Source organism: Stomoxys calcitrans, chromosome 4 (assembly GCF_963082655.1).
Source record: "Stomoxys calcitrans chromosome 4, idStoCalc2.1, whole genome shotgun sequence".
In the NCBI taxonomy this organism is placed as follows: Eukaryota; Metazoa; Arthropoda; class Insecta; order Diptera; family Muscidae; genus Stomoxys; species Stomoxys calcitrans.
The window spans coordinates 174,002,792-174,022,575 of record NC_081555.1 but is presented as its reverse complement, the minus strand read 5'-3'; the positions used below and the strand labels follow the sequence as shown (position 1 = coordinate 174,022,575).

General features: G+C 39.6%; 1 protein-coding gene across 1 annotated transcript; it reads right to left on the bottom strand.

Annotated features, from left to right (window-relative positions):
• Window positions 1-659: 659 nt before the first annotated feature.
• LOC131997084 (uncharacterized) lies at window positions 660-6,355 on the bottom strand. The gene is made up of 3 exons (XM_059367376.1): window positions 4,288-6,355; window positions 1,920-3,384; window positions 660-1,859 (listed from the first exon to the last, which is right to left on the bottom strand). Exons 1-3 carry the CDS (start codon window positions 6,353-6,355, stop codon window positions 1,043-1,045), a joined length of 4,350 nt encoding a protein of 1,449 aa, XP_059223359.1. The 3' UTR covers window positions 660-1,042.
• Window positions 6,356-19,784: the final 13,429 nt, after the last annotated feature.

The window sequence follows — 19,784 nt, the reverse complement described above, 5'->3', positions numbered from 1 at the left end:
ATAAATGCGCCTTTTATGGCCCAAAACCTTAAATCAAGAGATCGGTCTATATGACAGCTATATCCAAATCTAGACCAATCTGGACCAAATTGAAGAAGGACGTCGAAGGGCCTAACGTAACTCACTGTCCCAAATTTCGGCGACATCGGACAATAAATGCGCCTGTTATTGGCCCAAAACCTTAAATCGAGAGATCGGTCTATATGGCAGCTATATCCAAATCTGGACCGATCTGTGCCATATTTCCTAAGTATATCTAACCTAACTGACTGTCCCAAATTTCGGCGGCTTCAGACAATAAATGCGCCTTTTATGGGTCCAAAACTTTAAATCGCGGGATCGGTCTATATCGCAGCTATATCCAAATCTGGACCGATCTGGGCCAAATTGAAGAAGTATATCGAAGGGTCTAACGCAACTCACTGTCCCAAATTTCAGAAAAATCGAATAATAAATGTGGCTTTTATGGGCCTGAGACACTAAATCGGTGGATCGGTCTATATTACAGGTATATGCAAATCTGGATCTATCTGGGCCAAATTAACGAAGGATGTCGAATGGCCTAACACAATTCACTGTCTCAAATTTCATTAAAATCGGACAATAAATGTGGTGTACGAGAGTTTCTGAGTGAAACGATTTCATTTAAGGTATTTTCATAAAAGTTTATTCACAGAATACTACACATATCTTTAAACAACTGTTCTTATTATTTTTATAACAACAAGAGGTTATTTAGTAATTTTAACATTAAAAAAAAAGACGAATGACAAGACACAAATTAATGTTTCGCTGTAGCGATCTGCTTTGCTTGAGGCTTAGTTGACAACAACTCTCTCTTGTATAAATGTAAGTTACAGGGTTTTGTTAAGTGAGAGCAAAGTTAATGTTACTTAAAAATACTGTAAGAAAGAGACAATTATATTAAGGCAAGTATCAGTGATGAGATTAAAGTTATAAAATAAAAAACGCTAAAATAGGTTTAAAGTAAAAAAGCCAATACATTCTCCCCCACTAAGAACATTAGTTCTTAAACCGTACTTCAAGTATTTCTTTCTTCCAAAGCATTTAAAGTGACTGATGATGCATCGTTGGATGGGAGAAAACAAATTTTTGCAATTGGACGCTTTATGAATTTTCCATTGCAATACAAGGTCACAACTCGACAGTGCCCGTCAGAGCCAGGATGTATTTCTTCTACTCGAGCCAATGGCCAATGTCCTGGGGTACTGCGTTCATGAAGTAGCAGTACAATATCACCGATTTGGGCCTCTCGTTTTAGGCAATTCCATTTTGGTCTTGACTGCAATCGGCAAAGATACTCTTGGGACCAGCGTTGCCAAAAATGTTGCTTAAGTTTCTCAATCTGTTTCCAATGTGTTAGCCGATTGATGTTTGAGTCTAGCAAGTCGTCTTCTGGTATACAAGTTGTAGGCTCGCCAACTAAGAAATGGGCCGGTGTCAAAACGCTGAAGTCTGAGGGATCAGTTGAGAGCGGGCAAAGAGGCCTGGAATTTAAACAGCTTTCGACTTGGCACAATAGGGTTGAAAGTTCCTCGTATGTGAGAGTCCGGTCTTTCATAATACGACGAAGATGATGCTTCGTAGACTTCACACCCGCTTCCCATAGACCACCAAAATGAGGGGAAGCAGGAGGTATAAAATGCCATTGGGTACCACTGTTGTTGAGGCCTTCTACCAAATGTTCAGGTAATGAAGCTTTGGATCTATGGTACAAAATCTGTAGTTCTTTGGACGCTCCGATGAATGTTGTGCCACAATCCGAGTACAAATCAGTACAAGGTCCTCGGCGAGAAGTGAACCTCTTAAATGCAGCCAGAAAATCATCAGTGGTTAAGCTAGAAACAACCTCAAGCTGAACAGCTTTGGTACACATGCAAACGAATAAGCATATGTACCCTTTGGTTGTGGTGCTTCGTCTGAGTGTATTTTGCTTCATATTTATAGGGCCAGCATAGTCTAGACCACTATGTTTGAAGGGCCTTGCAGGATTGAGTCGCACTTGTGGTAGATTTCCCATGATTTGAGTAGCGGCTTTAGCAGAATATTTGAAACAAGTCACGCAGTTTCGCTTCACAGATTTTGCTAAGTTCCGTGCTGAAAGGATCCAGTAGTGAGTCATGACGTATGATTGCATCAGCTGCACTCCACCATGTAATGTTTTAGAATGAGCTTCTGCAAATATAAGGTAGGAAATAGGATCAGTTTTTGTTAATAAAATAGGGTGTTTTTTCCCAAACGATAAATCTGCGTGCTTAATTCTTCCTCCAACTCGAAGAACGCCTTCATCATCCAAGAATGGTTGCAGTTTTAGTACTCGGCTGTTGCATGCTAAAGGAAGTTTGTTTTGAAGGCAAGTTATGTCATCTTTGAAGGAAATGCGTTGGCAAATCTTGACTAACCGCAATCTTGAACTTTTCAATTCTGTTGTCTGGAGACAACCAATCAGTTTATGATGTTTTTGAATGGAATCTTTTGAGATAGACGCTTTCAAATTGTTGTAAAATCGAAGAATATACGCAGTTACCCGTTGCAGTCTGTTGAATGATGAGTATTTTGAAAAGTAGTCCGGATAATCCGACGTCTTCAGCTTGGTGGCTGTACTCGTGGTGAATGAATAGATGATTGGTTTACTCGCAGCCGGATGCACGGTATTTCTGAGCTTACAAACAGGCCAGGCAGTTGAGTCTTCATGTAGCCAGTGTGGCCCATGCCACCAAATGGTATGAGTTTTTAAATCCTCTGGTAATAAGCCTCTGGTTGCGCAGTCTGCTGGATTGTCAGATGAAGATACATATCGCCACTCAGAAATATTTGTCAAGCGTTGTATTTGAGAAACCCGATTTGCCTCATATACTGGGAGCTGAGAAGATTGTGTTTTGATCCAGTTCAGCACCGTGGTACTATCCGACCACAACATCACATTATCTACTTTGAGCCCAATGCATGATTTTACCCTGGTGACCAACCTTGCACACAAAACAGCGGCACACAACTCAAGTTTTGGTATGGTTTGTACTTTCAGAGGGGCTACTTTTGTTTTTGATTGTATTAGACTTACGTGTACTTTTCCATCTTCCTTCACAACTCTTATGTAGACAACTGCGGCAAAAGCTAGCTTGGACGCGTCACAGAATGCATGAAGATCAGTAGAGGATGTCGATTTGCTTTTAAACCATCTAGGCAGCGATAACTTCTCAATGTCCTTTAATGCAGTTCGATATTTAGACCACTCATTGTGCAAATTCGCTGGCAAAGGATCTGTCCAATCCAAACCTTCTCGCCATAGAGTTTGAAACATGATTTTCGCCATTATGGTTGTAGGGGCCAACCAGCCAAGTGGATCAAATAATCTTGCAGAATCTGAAAGTACAACACTTTTCGTAATTTTATCAGAAAAAGTATAATTGACTTTAAAATAAAAATTGTCACTTTTGGGGTCCCAAGATAAGCCCAAGGCTTTAACCATTTCATGATTTTGAAGCGGGAAGCTATTGGCTGTAGTCTGAAACTCGGAAGGAATCGTACTTAATAGTTCGGTAGAATTTGAGCTCCACTTCCTAAGAGTAAAACCAGATTTCGCCAACAAGAGGACAAGCTCATGCGCCAATTTAATTGCTTCCGTAACGCTGTCACATCCAGATATAACATCGTCCACGTATGTATCCGATTCTATCACTTTACACGCTAAAGGAAATTCTGATCTGCCATCTTCTGCTATTTGTTTCAAAACTCTTATTGCCAAAAACGGAGCGGAGGTCGTACCATAAGTTACTGTTTTCAATTTGTAAATATTCAGGTCATTGGTGTTGGGGTCACGCCATAGAATACACTGGTACAGCTGATGGTCGTTGCATACATTTATCTGCCTAAACATTTTTTCCAAGTCGGCTGTAAACGAAATTTTAAAACGTCGCCATCGAATGATAATAGTGGGCAGGTCGTTTTGCAGTGGGGGTCCACTAGCGAGTTCATCATTCAGAGATGGCTGTGGTGGAACTCTGCTGCTACCATCGAAAACGACTCTTAATTTAGTAGTGGTACTGCTTTCGCGCAAAACACCATGGTGAGGCAAGAAGTATATATTCGGTGGTAAATCTTGAGGATATCGTCCCACCTTTTCCATATGGCCCAAATGTTCGTACTCAGACATAAAGGCTTTGTAAGCTGTCGCAAATTGAGGTCGATATTTAAAAGAAGATTCAAGCTGTTTCAGTCTTTTTAGGGCAACATAGTCTGTATTTTGGAATATCGGAGCAGTCTCACCTTTTAACAAACTTCTAAATGGCAAGTGAACTTCATATCGGCCCTCACTCGTTCGAATATATGTTGTTGCAAAATATGATTCACAAGCTTCTTCCTCTAGCGATAAATTTTTTGTTTCTGCCAACTCTTCTTGTTCCCAGAATAAACGCAGCTGATTCTCGAGATTGCAGCTATTTACATTCAGGGTCGTTTTTGGGTATGGTTTGCCTATAGGGCCTGAAACTAGCCACCCGAACACACTTTCCTGCAATAAGACACTGTTTGGAAACTTTATACAATTTTGTTTTAAGATCTCACCATAAACATCACTTCCCAACAAAACATCTATCTTAGATGGCATGTAAAAAGTTGGATCGGATAACTGATATGAATTCAAATCCGGCAGATCACATTTTCTCACATCTATTGGTTTATAATTTGTTATTTTAGGCAAAATAAAAGCACTCACGGTTAAATTGTAATTCTTATTATAATTGGACACCAGCTTCAGCTCGACCATATGTTTGATTGATGTTTTAGATGTTGCTCCAATTCCATCTATCGTTGTTTTTTCAATTCTCTTTTGATTCAAATTTAATAGTTGACATAACTCTCTGTTTACAAATGAGGCTTGAGAGCCGGGATCAACCAATGCTTTAGCATAGCAAACACCGTGGGGGTGTTTAATGAGAATCTTAGCTGTAGCTAGCAGAACTTGGGACTGTTGATTCGCTGCAAGCGATGATAGGTGCGAGTTGATATGTGATGTTGGTTGTGTATGGCTTAATGCTGTAGCATTCATATTTTCTACTGCAGTAGACAGCGCGGTTGTTGTTTGATCTTGAACGATGTCTGTTGCGTAAGCAGCGTGAAGAATGGTGTGGTGAGTTTGATGGCAGAGTTGGCAGCGAGCTGCAATTTTACATTGCCTAAAGTAATGACCTGGGTTCAGGCAGTTCGTACAAACGTTGTTTTGAGATACGATTGATTTCTTTTCTGTTGGCGACAGCGATAAGAACTTGAAGCATTTGTATAGTGGGTGACGACGTTGGCAGCATACACAGGTGCTCGTACTTACGGCTGCGTTATGCATGTGCAGAGATCGTTTAAATGGTTTTTGTTGTGGACAGCGACTAACAGAGATCTGCCTTTCTGGTCGGTTATTTGATTCCTCTACAGACTCCAATGTTCTAAATGTAGTTTCCAAAAACTTGAACAAATCGTTCATTACAGGAAGTTCAGTGCTACTAATGGATTGTTCCCATTCTTTACGGGTCTGTTTGTCCATTTTCTGTGTCATAAGATATATAAGGATCGGATCCCATGTATCAATGTCTATATCGAGCGACCTTAACAGTGATAGAGACGATCGTGTTGAATCAAGCAGTTCTTTTATACTAGAAAACGAACCATTAGACTGTGGAATTGAAAATAACTTGTTTAAGATTTGTTCAATAAGTTTTCTTTTGTTTTGGTATCTTGATTTAAGTGCTTCCCATGCAGCAATGTAGTTTCTATCAGAAGCTGGGTATTGGTTTATAATATCTAAAGGGGAATCTTTACAAGACCCTTTTAAATAAAAATACTTTTGTATATCAGTCAATGAGTGGTTGTTGTGTACCAACGAAGTGAACATGTCGCAGTAGGGTATCCACTCGAGGTACTCTCCTGTGAAGGTTGGTAATTCAATTTTTGGAAGTTTGGCACATGATGATGTTGATGAGTTACTATAGTTGTTGTTGGAAGATATGAAGGTACTTGCCATATGATGATGCGACATTGTAGGCTCTTCGGCTAGATCTAATAGTTTTGATTTAAACGTAATGTAGGTATCAAAGAAAACTTCATAGAAGTCATTTGCTAGATATGGCACATCTTTTTCATTAATGGTGTTTTCCAATGCCAAAGCACAAATTTGCTCATGATCTTCCTTAAAACTTTTATAAATTGTTTCGACTTCTTCTAGAACGCATTTCATATAGCCCTTTGTTATTTCTTTTTCGGGTTTATTGTTGAAACGTTTTGCTAACCTTTGCAAATGGCTGTGTGATTTGTGTTGAACTGCTATTATCGACGATAAATTCTCCATTTTCATGCAAAGGTGTATGAAGTTGGGAAAATTTTTAAATTCCAGATATAAAAACACTGATTTAGTTGTAACCACGTAGATGGAGTATATTACACAACTTTGTGTTGGCTTTAATTATTTTTTTTGATTGTTGTAGCGGGAAAGTCGTCCCGGGTTTCGGCACCAATTTAATGTACGAGAGTTTCTGAGTGAAACGATTTCATTTAAGGTATTTTCATAAAAGTTTATTCACAGAATACTACACATATCTTTAAACAACTGTTCTTATTATTTTTATAACAACAAGAGGTTATTTAGTAATTTTAACATTAAAAAAAAAGACGAATGACAAGACACAAATTAATGTTTCGCTGTAGCGATCTGCTTTGCTTGAGGCTTAGTTGACAACAACTCTCTCTTGTATAAATGTAAGTTACAGGGTTTTGTTAAGTGAGAGCAAAGTTAATGTTACTTAAAAATACTGTAAGAAAGAGACAATTATATTAAGGCAAGTATCAGTGATGAGATTAAAGTTATAAAATAAAAAACGCTAAAATAGGTTTAAAGTAAAAAAGCCAATACATGTGGCTTTTATAGGCCCAAGACTCTAAATCAGCGGATCGGTCTATATAGGGGCTATATCAAGATATTGTCCGATATAGCCCATCTTCGTTCTTAACCTGCTTATGGACAAAAAAAGAATCTGTGCAAATCAATCAATATCGCTATTTTTAAAGACTGTAGCGTGATTTCAACAGACAGTCGGACGGACATGTCTAGATCGTCTTTACGCTGATCAAGAATATCTATACTTTATAGGGTCGGATATGGATATTTCGATGTGTTGCAAACGGAATGACTAAATGAATATTCCCCCATCCTTCGGTGGTGGGTATAAAAATAATAACGAACAAGAAAGTTTAAGTTAGGATTTCTTTGCCACTTAGAAAATCCTTAATTGTATCCCATACCACGCCTCTAAGTGAGTTCATGTTTGGTATTGTATCCCCACCAAAGTACCGGTGTCTGTAAGCCGCGAAAGCCGGACAATGACATAGAAATCGTTCCAACACTCATCATCTTCCCCACATGCCCTACATATGCCATCACTTGCCGCACTGATTTTGCATAAGTGAGCTTGTAGTTCAATGTATCCTGTTATGATACATTCGCCGTGCTACCGACCGTTTCGCTGCTCCGCAGTGTTACATGAGCGTTACTCGACCCCGCTGTTAGTACGGACTGCGACTACCCGAAGTGCTTAGGGTTAACCAAATTTATTTATGGCAGTCCCCTGGCCTTCACTGCCAAATTGTCTGCTCTTTCATTCCTCCTTACTCCGCTATGAACTGGCACCCAAACACACCAAGACTGTACGTGACATTATCTCCTGGTTATTAGTGCCCTGATGGCCAGTTTACTGTCTGTAAAGATGTTAGCACTCGACGTCCTCGCCTGAACACCACACAAGCAGAGATCCGGGCGATTATAGAATGCGTGAGGTGATTCCGTGATCGGGAGATCATGGAATGCTTGAGGTGATTCCCTGATCGCCCGGATCTCTGCCTGTAGGACCATATAATGGTCAGGCATTTAAAAACATATCTTAGTGCTTGGGTCCTCAATGTAAACCCCCAGGCCCACTATGTCCTCTAACTTCGATCCAACTGTATTGCATGATTTCCCAAATGGCAGTACCAGAGTTCCGTCAATCCAAGACTGTGCTTCTGGCATCAGTGTCTCGCACTCGCCCACAAGTGTCATCTCAGGTATCCGATCGGAAACCTCTTCTAATCCATCCGGGTCTCCCATCGTCGCCTCGATTATACCACGATGATATGACTTGTTCATATCGTCCATCCATTCTTCCATCGCCTTAAGTCTCATAGCCGTAGTGGCTGCCTCACACTTAACCTGCATGTGAATGGGTCGGATATCTAGAGTACTCTCCAAGTGCTAGTGGTCGTGGTCTTCATCGCTCCGCCTATGCCAATACAAATGTTCTCTGAACCTGTTTTTATACCCACCACCGAAGGATGGGGGTATATTCATTTTGTCATTCCGTTTGCAACACATCGAAATATCCATTTCCGACCCTATAAAGTATATATATTCTTGATCAGCGTAAAAATCTAAGACGATTTAGACATGTCCGTCCGTCTGTCCGTCTGTCTGTTGAAATCACGCTACAGTCTTTAAAAATTGAGATATTTAGCTGAAATTATGCACAGATTCTTTTTTTGTCCATAAGCAGGTTAAGTTCGAAGATGGGCTACATCGGACTATATCTTCATATAGCCCCCATATAGACCGATCCGCCGATTTAGGGTCTTATGCCCATAAAAGCCACATTTATTATCCGATTTTGCTGAAATTTGGGACAGTGAGTTTTGTTAGGCCCTTCGACATCCTTCGTCAATTTGGCCCAATTAGACCGATTTCTTGATTTAAGGTTTTGGGCCCATAAAATGCTCATTTATTGTCCGATGTCGCCGAAATTTGGGACAGTGAGTTAAGTTAAGCCCCTTGACATACATCTGCAATATCGCACAGATCGGTCCAAATTTAGATATAGCTGCCATATAGACCGATATCTAGGTTTTAGGTTATGGGGCCATAAAGACGCATTTATTGTCCGATGTCGCTGAAATTTCAGACAGTGAGTTTAGTTAGGCTCTTCGACGTCCTTCTTCAATTTTGTCCAGATCGATCCAGATTTGAATATAGCTGCCATGTAGACCGATCTCTCGATTTAAAGTCTTTGCCCCATAAAAGGCGCATTTATAATCCGATTTCACTGAAATTTCACACAGCCATTTATGTTAGGCTCTTCAACATCCGTGTCGTATATGGTTCAGATCGGTTAATTTTTAGATATAGCTACTGTACTTATTAGTATTTGGTCCAAATCGGAACATGTTTTGATATAACTGATATGGGTCATAAGGTATGAAATTTTCACCGAATTTTGATGAAAGGTGGTTTACATATATACCCGAGGTGGTGGGTATCCAAAGTTCGGCCCGGCCGAACTTAACGCCTTTTTACTTGTTTTATCCTTACATTGCACTTTTTCTCCATCGCAGTCCATCAAACTACTGACGCGTAAGTTAATATCGATCTAATCACGCTTTTGTACAATCAGTAGATTTCGAGCCAACGTCAGTGAACCTTCCCGGTACGCTCCAGAATGTGACACTTCCAATTCAGTTTCCTCTCCAAGATCACGCCTTAGTATGTGACCTTGCCGGATATCGATATCGTTCTGTTGAGGAAGCGTGGTGCATCAAATTGGCCCACCTTCATCTCCCCCGTAAAAAACAGATTTCAGTATTCTCTGGGTTTACATTGAGATCCCTAGGTCTAGCCCAGTCGTATATTACCTGCAAGACCCTTTCGGCCTTCCTGCATAGCTGATTCAGATCCTTACCTCTTAAGAGTATTACAACATCGTCTGCGTAGCAGTCGAGTTCAAATCCCTCTTCAGTCAGCATCCGTAAAAGGTCATTTATGGTGGTCACCCATATGAGGCCGATAAAATGTCCCCCTGTAACGTGCCTTGTGCTACTTTCTCCTTAATATTTATGTCATGACAGGCACAATTTATCCACCTGTTCCTTAGCATATGGTTTATTCAGTCTCTAAAGACCCCACCCGGTACTGGTCCAAGGATTGCATCAGATCTTGGGTCTTGACTTCCTGAGCCTCTAGAGGGCGCAATTCTTATCCGATTTGGCTGAAATTTTGCAAGACGTATTTTATTATGACTTTCAACAACTGTACCAAATAAGGTTCAAATCGGTTCATAACCTGCTATAGCTGTCATATAAACCGATCTGGGATCTTGACTTCTTGAGCCTCTAGAGGTCGCAATTATTATCCGATGTGCCTGAAATTTTGTACGACGGATCCTCTTATGAGCATCAACATACGTGTTTATTATGGTCTGAATCGGTCTATAGCCGGATACAGCTCCCATATAAATCGATCTCTCTATTTTACTTTTGAGCCCCCAAAGGGCGCAATTCTTATTCGAATTGGCTGACATTTTAAACAGGTCTCCAACATATAATTTAATTGTGGTCCGAATCGCACCATATCATGATATCGCTCTAATAGCAGAGCAAAGCTTTTCTTTTATCCTTTTTGTTTGCCTAAGAAGAGGTGCCGGGAAAAGAACTCGACAAATGCGATCCATGGTGGAGGGTATATAAGATTCGACCCAGCCGAACATAGCACACTTTTACTTGTTACTTCTTCTTTATTCATCAGACCGATAGGTTGTGATAAACTTTGAGTACTCTGCCCTCTCTTTGTTCGTGTTGGCGTTTCCCTTCAGATCCTGTTGTAAACTGCCAATAGAGGGCGCTAAAGTAAATGTTATTGGTACTTGCTTGGAATGTCTGACTAAATGACTCATTTAGTCTTTTTTAATCAAATCCAGTTGCCATATTAAACGATTTCTAAAGAATTAATTTGCCAGTCTATATATTTGGTAGCCACCTTTTCGCAGATAAGTATACATCCACCTGTACCTCTAAACACCTGGGTTCGAAATCTGGCGAAAACATTGGAAAAAATTTTGTGATGGTCATTTCCACACTATTGATGGCGACACTTCTTGGTAATTAAACCATATAATGCACGTCGTTTGCATTTTCGCCTATGATGCAGAAAGAGTCGTCATAATTTTGGAGGTATGGCTACCTACATTGAGTTTTGTCCCTTAATTAATTCAATCACACAGTGTCTTGTTGTGTCATTGTCATCGATCGAATATTTTTGGGGTGATGTGGTCCCCCAGTTATAAGACCACAATAAGGATGTCAAATTCGCAGTGATAGGTATATACAGCCATTTGGTGGGGAGCGTCTATAAGAGGGTCGTGAGCCATACCCTTCCACCACTTGGGCTTTTTTGGTGGTGGGGCGACCCTCAATTACTTGGACCTAATTTTTTATGTCATATTCGTAATCTATTCTCGAATATCTTTCATTTGAATCCCACATTGACATGTCCGTCCAATGTCCGTCTGTTTGGGCGAGTTTTTGGGTTTGGGATGGCCCTTGGGTTATTTGGACCAAATTTAAAATATCGTATTCGTATTCTTCGCTTTCATTGGATATCCATATCGTTCCGATCGATCAACTTTTAATTTCGGATTGTGTTTTCGGGGCAAGCGGAAAGAGTGCGCCCCCTTCCGATATCAACAAATTATGTCTGTTTTCGGTGAGTTTTTGGGTTTGGGATACCCCCGAGTTATTTGGACCACATTTTAAATATCGTAGTCGTATTCTTCTCTTCAATAGCTTTCATTGGATACCCATATCGTCCCGATCGATCAACTTTTGATTTTGGACGGTGTATTCAGGGCGAGCGGAGAGGGTGCGCCCCCTTCCGATATCAACAAATTATGTTGCCTCATTTTAGACCATATTCGTAGTCTACTCCCGAATAGTTTTCGGTTGAGTCCCATATTGTCATGATCGCCCAACATACCTACCTTAAGGGGTTTTGGGGTTGGGACGGCCCCCTAGGTACTTGGACCCAATTTTAAATATCAAATTCGTTCCCCTAATCACGAATACATTTCGTTTGATGTTGCACCGATCCGTCCTCATTTGTTTTAAATCGATCTCAAGATTTGACATCTTTAGCCTCTGGAAACCGCGATTTTTGTCTGATTCGTTATGACTGTGCCAAGAACGGTCGGAATCGGTTTATAACCTGATATAACTCCCATATAAACCGATCTCCCGATTAGAGTTCTTGAGTCCATACAAACCGCAATTTTTGTCCGATTCGGCTGAAGCATGTAGTGTTTTGTTATGACTTTCAACAAATTTGCCAAGTACGGCCGAATGGACCTATAACTTGGTATAATAGCTCCCATATAAACCGATCTCCTGATTTGACTTTCTGAGCCCTTACAAGCCGCCACTTTTGTCCGATTTGGCTCACATTTTGCACGGTCGGAATGGGTCTTTAGCCGGATATAGCATATAAACCGATCTCCCGATTTGACATCTTTAGCCACTGGAAGACGCAAGTTTTATCCGATTTGGCTGAATTTGAGCATGTGGGGTTTTGCCATGACTGTCTATAACCTGATATCGATCTATGACCTGATATCGGTCTATAACCTGATATAGCTCCCATATAAACCGATCTGCCGATTTGGCTTCCTAAGTCCTTAAAACTGCAATTTTTGTTTGATTTGACTGAAATTTTGCATGCGGTGTTCTGTTACTACTTCCAAGAGCTATGTCAAGTACGACCCAAATCAGTCTATAACTTGATATAGCTCCCATGTAAACCGGTCTCTCGATCATCATTGTAGCTATTTTTGAGTATAACACGAATCTGATAAATATTTTCAAAGCCAAGTCACTGAGTGGCCGCCCCATCCCCCAAAACACCCTCCAAACCGGACATGTTTGCCGACTATGAAAAAATGGAGCTCAAATGAAAAGTATTTGGGAGTAGACCATGAATGTGATTTCGACATTCGGTACCAACTGTCTAGGGGACGTCCCACCACCATAACAACCCCCAAGTAGGACGCATTTGCTCACCAAGACAATTTGAGTCTTCAAGACAGTGGAGCTTGATACTGATCGTTTTTAGGGCCCATACCCCAAACCGGACATATTTGCTGACTTTTGCATTAAGGAATTTAAATGAAAGATGTTTGAGATTAGAAAACGAATATGATATCAAATTTTAAGGCCAATAGCAATATGGGGTTGCTAATAAATGATATTTGAGAGTAGAGCACGATGCTGATTTATTTTCAGGTCTAAGTGTTTGGCGGACCACCCCCTTCCCTAAATCGGACATATTTACGACTATGTCCATGTGGGGCTTAAATGAAAGGTATTGAAGAGTAGAGCACGAAATTGGCACCCACCCAAACAGCAATTATTTACTGGCCATCGCAATATGGGGCTAAAACAAAGGTATTTGGGAGTAGTATGCCCCAGTTCCTTAGTGGAATGTTCATGGGCAAAATTTGCATTTTTTTATTTTGGGAGTAGAACACGAATCTGATATCCAAATGTGGGACCATGTATCTGGGGCACCGCCCCTTCACCAATTCATAGTCAAGAGAGTACAAATTTACCAACCATGGCCATTTGTATCTCAAATATTAGGTGCTGGAGATTAGAAAACTAATTTGATAACCAATTTTTCGGCCAAGTGTTCGGAGACGCCTTATCCCATAAACTTCCCTTAATCCTATGGCAATATGAGGTTTAAACAAATGGTATCTGAGAGTGGAGCACGATGCTTATATATTTGTTTTCAGAGCAAAGTGCCTGGGGGAAACACCCCTCCAAATTGGACAACGTGAGAATATCGGACTCAAATAAAGTCTTTAAGGGTGGAGTACATCTAACATTCAAACTAAAACACTTCGAGCGAATTCATAGACCATTAAAGATCATATGGGATTAGATTAGGCCAACTACTGTTAGTCAAGCGATATACATTTACTATTTTCGTAGTGTGGCATTCACTTATAGCTCTTGAATTGCTTAAATATTCAAATAATAATTTTGTTCCATATAAAGTAAAAGAAGGCGCAGCGGAGCGGGCCCGTTTCAGCTAGTTAACCATACTCATCATTGCTGTATGTACTCATTATAGGTGGAATAAATCTTTCTAATGGGTTGCCCAAAAAGTAATTGCGGATTTTTCATATAGTCAGCGTTGACAAATTTTTTACAGCTTGTGACTCTGTAATTGCATTCTTTCTTCTGTCAGTTATCAGCTGTTACTTTTAGCTTGCTTTAGAAAAAAAAAGCGTAAAAAAAGTATATTTGATTAAAGTTCATTCTAAGTTTTATTAAAAATGCATTTAGTTTCTTTTAAAAAATCCGCAATTACTTTTTGGGCAACCCAATATTTGACTTATTCAGCTACATTTTGATAACCTTACCGCCCAGTTATTTGGATTTAACTAATTTTTGTTATTTTTATAAAAATTACCAATAAAAAAATATATAAAACTTCTACTCTCTTTTCTCTTTTCATTGCAGATAAACTCGATCTTATTGATATCAACACCAATTAGTTTAAGACAAATGTTCATTAGTTGTTTAAAGCCAAAGTAAAATCAACAAAAACACACACAAAAGACACAACAGCAACTCCAGGCTACTACCAAGAGATATAACAAAAAAATTATAACAAAAAAATAATATTTAGTTGAAAAAAAAAAAAACAAAAACACTTGTAAAAAATCAATAATAAATTAATAGTTATAATTCAAGAATATTTCAATTTTATTGTGATTCTTCAAAACAAAACAACAAAAAATAACTTAAAAATATTAAAATAAAAGCACAACATAACTCTGATAGTAATAGGAAAAGAAAACGGCTCAAAATTTTCAAAATTAAAAAATTATATCAAATATAAAGTAAATATGGTAAAAAAAAATTCTTTTTAACTTCTTTAAGCTTAATTTATTTAAATTAATAATAAATAAAAAGAATAACTTTAATTCATTAAAAACAAGCCGCCCGTTGTTCACTAGTGAGATATATTATTATTAAAAATTCAAAAGGCAACATTAAACTACGTAAATTTTAATAAATGCAAAATTTAGCCAACACTACAGCATGCTAGAGATCTAATTTTTGAGGAGAGAAAAGTTAATTTAAATAAAAAATCCATCCAAGTTAATTTAAAATAAACAAAAGTGGCCAAATTAGTTAGTATCAATTATAAATAAAACTTCAAGAACTCAACGTATAAGTTTTCCGCTTTTCACTTCGTTAAGGAATTAAAAAATAAAACCCAAATTTCTTCCATTTTCTTAAAAGAAAAACCAATATAGGCAAGATTTGAAAAAAAGAAGCAACCCAGTGATTTAAGTGGTTTTTGTCTTCGAAATTAATTATAAATTCTAAAGAAGCTAATCAAAAGCAAAGGAAAAGCATAAAAGTGATACAATAATAAAAAACGGCAGATTTTGCATCATATCTCCTGCAATCGTTGAAAATCAACAGAGCAATCAAGAGTCTTGCATTTGCTTTCTCTCAATCTTCCGTTATAACTACGAAAATCTATAAACACGTTAAAGTGTTGGAAACAAAACCCCCATAGATCATCATTAAATAACCAACTCTGTTTGTATCAGTCTCTCGCTCTCTCTCTCTCTCTCTCTCTCTGTTTCGGTTGAACTGTATGTGACCACTAGCCTGTGAGTTCGGTGCGTGTGTGTGTGTGTGTGTGTGGGTGCGGCTATATATGACATTTGTCGACAATCTACGTTATACCGAAGACGTTAAGCACATTTTGCTTGACCACTGCCACTTTGGCCTGCTGCATGTGTGCGTGTGGTGGGTGCTGTAGGTGTAGCCGTATTCTTGCCTATGTATTTTTTAACACCCCTCTGTGTTAAATAACAGTAAAAGGATACAAACAACGCCGCCAAGATGACGATGTGGCAGAGCGGTGGCATGGGAGGGGGCGGCCATGGCTCCCAAAACAATCCCTGGATGAAGCTGATGGGCATTGTGCACAAGGAACGTCGTCACACGGATAACGTGACCAGTCAGAGTGGTTCCAACGAAAGGAATTTAAATCAGTAAGTAGACCAACTTATATGAAAGTAGATATAACAACAATAACAATCAAGTGTGTGTGTGTGTGTAACATACACGCATAACCTATCATATACGTTAAGAGTTAAGCTTGGCACATTTACAATTTAAGAGTATGTGTATGACAATATTTAAACATTGCTAAGATGTAACAGTGATACAATAAGTTAGCATATTTATTAGAAGGAACTAAGTGGGTCATAGCAAAAATCTGGTCTGTGCCAACTATGTGATATCCTAATCAACCTTGCCGTTCCCAAATTTTAAGACATGTAAACGAATATTCAAGTGAGAACTAGAAGGCTGAGAATATTTTGAATTTCAACTCCTGTTTAGATATGAAGTAGAAGCCCTTTTGAAATGGTTCTAAAAAAAGGATGATTAATCCTGCCACAAGGACTATATCGGATGAAAGACACAAATGGACCTTTCATTGATATATCGATTTTTCGAGCGATTTCGATTTTCGAGCTCAAGTTAAGAATTGTGAATTGTCGAAAGCTCCATATTCTGTCATATTTGGTATAGCTGCCGATTAAACCCTTAGATCAGACGCACAGTGATGAGGGCAGAGGAAACAAATGCCAAAAACCAAAATGTTCATGTGCACCTACGAAATTTTGAAAACCTTGTCTGATATAAAACTTTCCAAAGATTTCAAAATTGCTACTCATAAAAATTATAGATTTTTAGAGTAGAAGATATGACCGGATATTTTATTCAGGTCCTAAGAACACTTATACAAGTAACAGTTTCAGCGAGATTTGCAATATTGGAAAAGAGGTCCGCAGACTTTTTAACAGAGCACGTTGTAAAAAAGCGGAAGTTTATTGAGATGTGTATTACACACGGCTCAAGGAATACAATAAGATAACCAGAGCGGCAAAACGTGCCTCCTGGAAGCTTTTCTGCGAACAGGTCGATAGCCAAGGATACGATGAGACTCACAGTGACACCGGAATCGTGAAATAATGACGTTGATTGAAGGTTTTATGGTGAAGGAATCACTGAGGAGCTTCAAACCATTTAAGTCACCCGGACCTGTTTGAATATTTCCGGCGTTACTGCAGAAAGAGGCCTCCTGGAAGCTTTTCTGCAAACAGGTTGATAGCCAAGGATACGATAGGACTCACAGAGACACCGGAATCTTGGAATAATGGCGTTGATCGAAGGTTTAAAATAATGGAATTTATGGTGAAGGAATCACTGAGGAGCTTCAAACCATTTAAGTCACCCGGACCTGATGGAATATTTCCGGCGTTACTGCAGAAAGAGGCGGACTATCTGACGCCTCATCTGGCTAAAATTTTCACAGCTTTCCTAGGACTTTCATATACTCCGAAATCCTGGCAAGAGGCAAGGGTGGTGTTTATACCCAAGCCCTGTAAGGCAAGTTATGCGACACCAAAGGCCTTCAAACCCATAAGCCTTAGGTCCTTTCTACTCAAAACCATAGAACCGATTGTGTACACAATGATAAAGAGTAGGACATCCAGTGCACTGCTGAAATACAAACAGCATGCCTATGTCAAGGGAAGGTCGTTGGAGACTTCCCTGCACGAGGTTGTGCATAAAATAGAAGAATCCTTCGATGAAAAAACGTACTCACTGGCGGTATGCATTGACATGGAGGGGGCTTTTAACAATGTGCGGACCGACATACTGATCCAATCCTTAGACCAGTACCGGGACTGTATAAACCATATGCTAAGGAACAGGTGGATAAATTGTGTGTCTCATGACACAAATGTAAGGGAGTAAGTGGCACAGGGCACGCCACAGGGGGGCATTTTATCGCCACTCCTATGGGTGATCACCATAAATGACCTATTCCAGATGATGACTGAGGAGGGATTTGAACCCTCTGCTACGCAGACGATGCTATTATACTTCTAGAAGGTAGGAATCCGAACGAGCTATGCAGAAGGGCCAAAAGGGTCTTGCATATAGTATACTAGCTGAACCGGGCACACTCCGCTGCCCCTCCTTTAACTCTTCAATATCTTTTTAGGTTGGGGGGATTTTGCCCTGAATGTGGATATCGAATTCGTGTCATTGTAGTCTATGACGCTGAACGCGTTCGAATCCTGGCGAGAACATCGGACAAAGCGGTGTTTATGCCCTCTTAATGTTGGCGACATTTGCGAGGTACAATGCCATGCATGGTCATTAAAAAAATTTCCCAAAAGAGGTGTCGCACTGCGAGACGCTGTTCGGATCCGGCTATAAAAAAAGGTCCCTTGTGATTGAGTTTAAACTTGAATCGGAAAGTACTCATTGATATGTGAGAATTTGCCACTTCTCGGTTGTTGGTGGTAATGTTTTTACTTAGGGATGGCACCTCAGATATTTCGACTCCAATATGGATATCAAATTCGTGCTGCACTACCAAATCCCTTCAATTTGAGCCCCATATTGGCATGGCCGGTAGATATGAACCTTTTGGAGGATGTTTTGGGGCTGGGACGACCACCGGCTTTTTGCACTGAACATACATATCAATTTCTTCTTTAATCTCAACGGAAATGAAGTTCAGTTTAGGGGGTGCTTAAGGGCGTACCCCAAAATACTTGGCTCCAAAATTATTTAAGCCCCATATTGTCATAATGGGTCAAATAACCCATTTGATGTATCTTTTGGAGGAAAAGCGCCACCTAGACTTGAAAGCAAATTTTAATGTCATATTCGAAATCTACTTCTTAATACCTTTCATTTGAGTCCTATATAGCCATGTCGGCTAATATGCCCATTTGGGGATATTTGGGGGTGGGCTCCCATTACTTGGACGTAATGTTTTATGCCATTTTTGTAATCTACTACCTAATACTTTTCATTTAAGTCCCATATTGACATGAACTTTGAATATATCTGTTTAAAGAAGTTTTGGGGTTATGAGCAGCCCGCTGGGTACTTGGACCCAAATTTTATGGGTGCTTAAACTCAAATTTTAATGTCATATTCGTATTCTTACCTCCAATACCTTTCATTTGATACCTATATTACCCCTATCGGTCCACTTTTGATTTTGGTTTGTGTTTTTGGCATAAGGGGGAGGGTTCGTCCCCCTTCCGATACGAAAAATTATATAGCCTATGTTTCCTTCCATACCAACCAACACAATGTGCGAAAATTTCGAGAAAATCGGTTCTGCCGTTTTACAGTCTATGCGAAACAAACAAACCGAGTACCATATATCCGCGATTGGCTAATGTGCCCATTTTGGGCGTTTTTGTGGGGGTGGGGTAACCCCCTATTCTTCGACATAAATTTGTATGCCAGATTCGTTACCTAATCCCGCATACTTTTCATTTGAATCCCATATTGTCTTTATCGGTCTTTTTTTGATTTGTGTGGTGTTTTTTGAGTTAACGGCGGAGAGTCCGCCCCATTCCGTTATCAATAAATTATAAATTCTATTTCTATTTCCTGACCATATTGGTAATCTACTCCCGAATAACTTTCATTTGAGGCCCATATTGTCATGATTGTCAAATAAACCTAATTTAAGGGGTTTTGGGGTTGCGGCGGCCCCCAGCTATTTGCACCCAACTTCTATTGTGAAATTCGTACTCTACTCTTGAATACCCTTCATTCGAATCCCATATTGTCCCGATCGGTTCACTTCTATTTTAGGGTAGTACTTTTATGGAAAGGGGGAGGGTCCGTCCCCCTCCAGTGTGTTTATTCCGTATAGACTCAAAAAGGGCTGAACCGATTACCTTTGAAATTTTCATAGATTATGTTTGTCTGGAGGGAAACATAGGCTATATAACTTTTTGATATCGGGAGGGGTGCGGACCCTCCCCCTTACCCCAAAAGTACTGCCCAAAAATAAA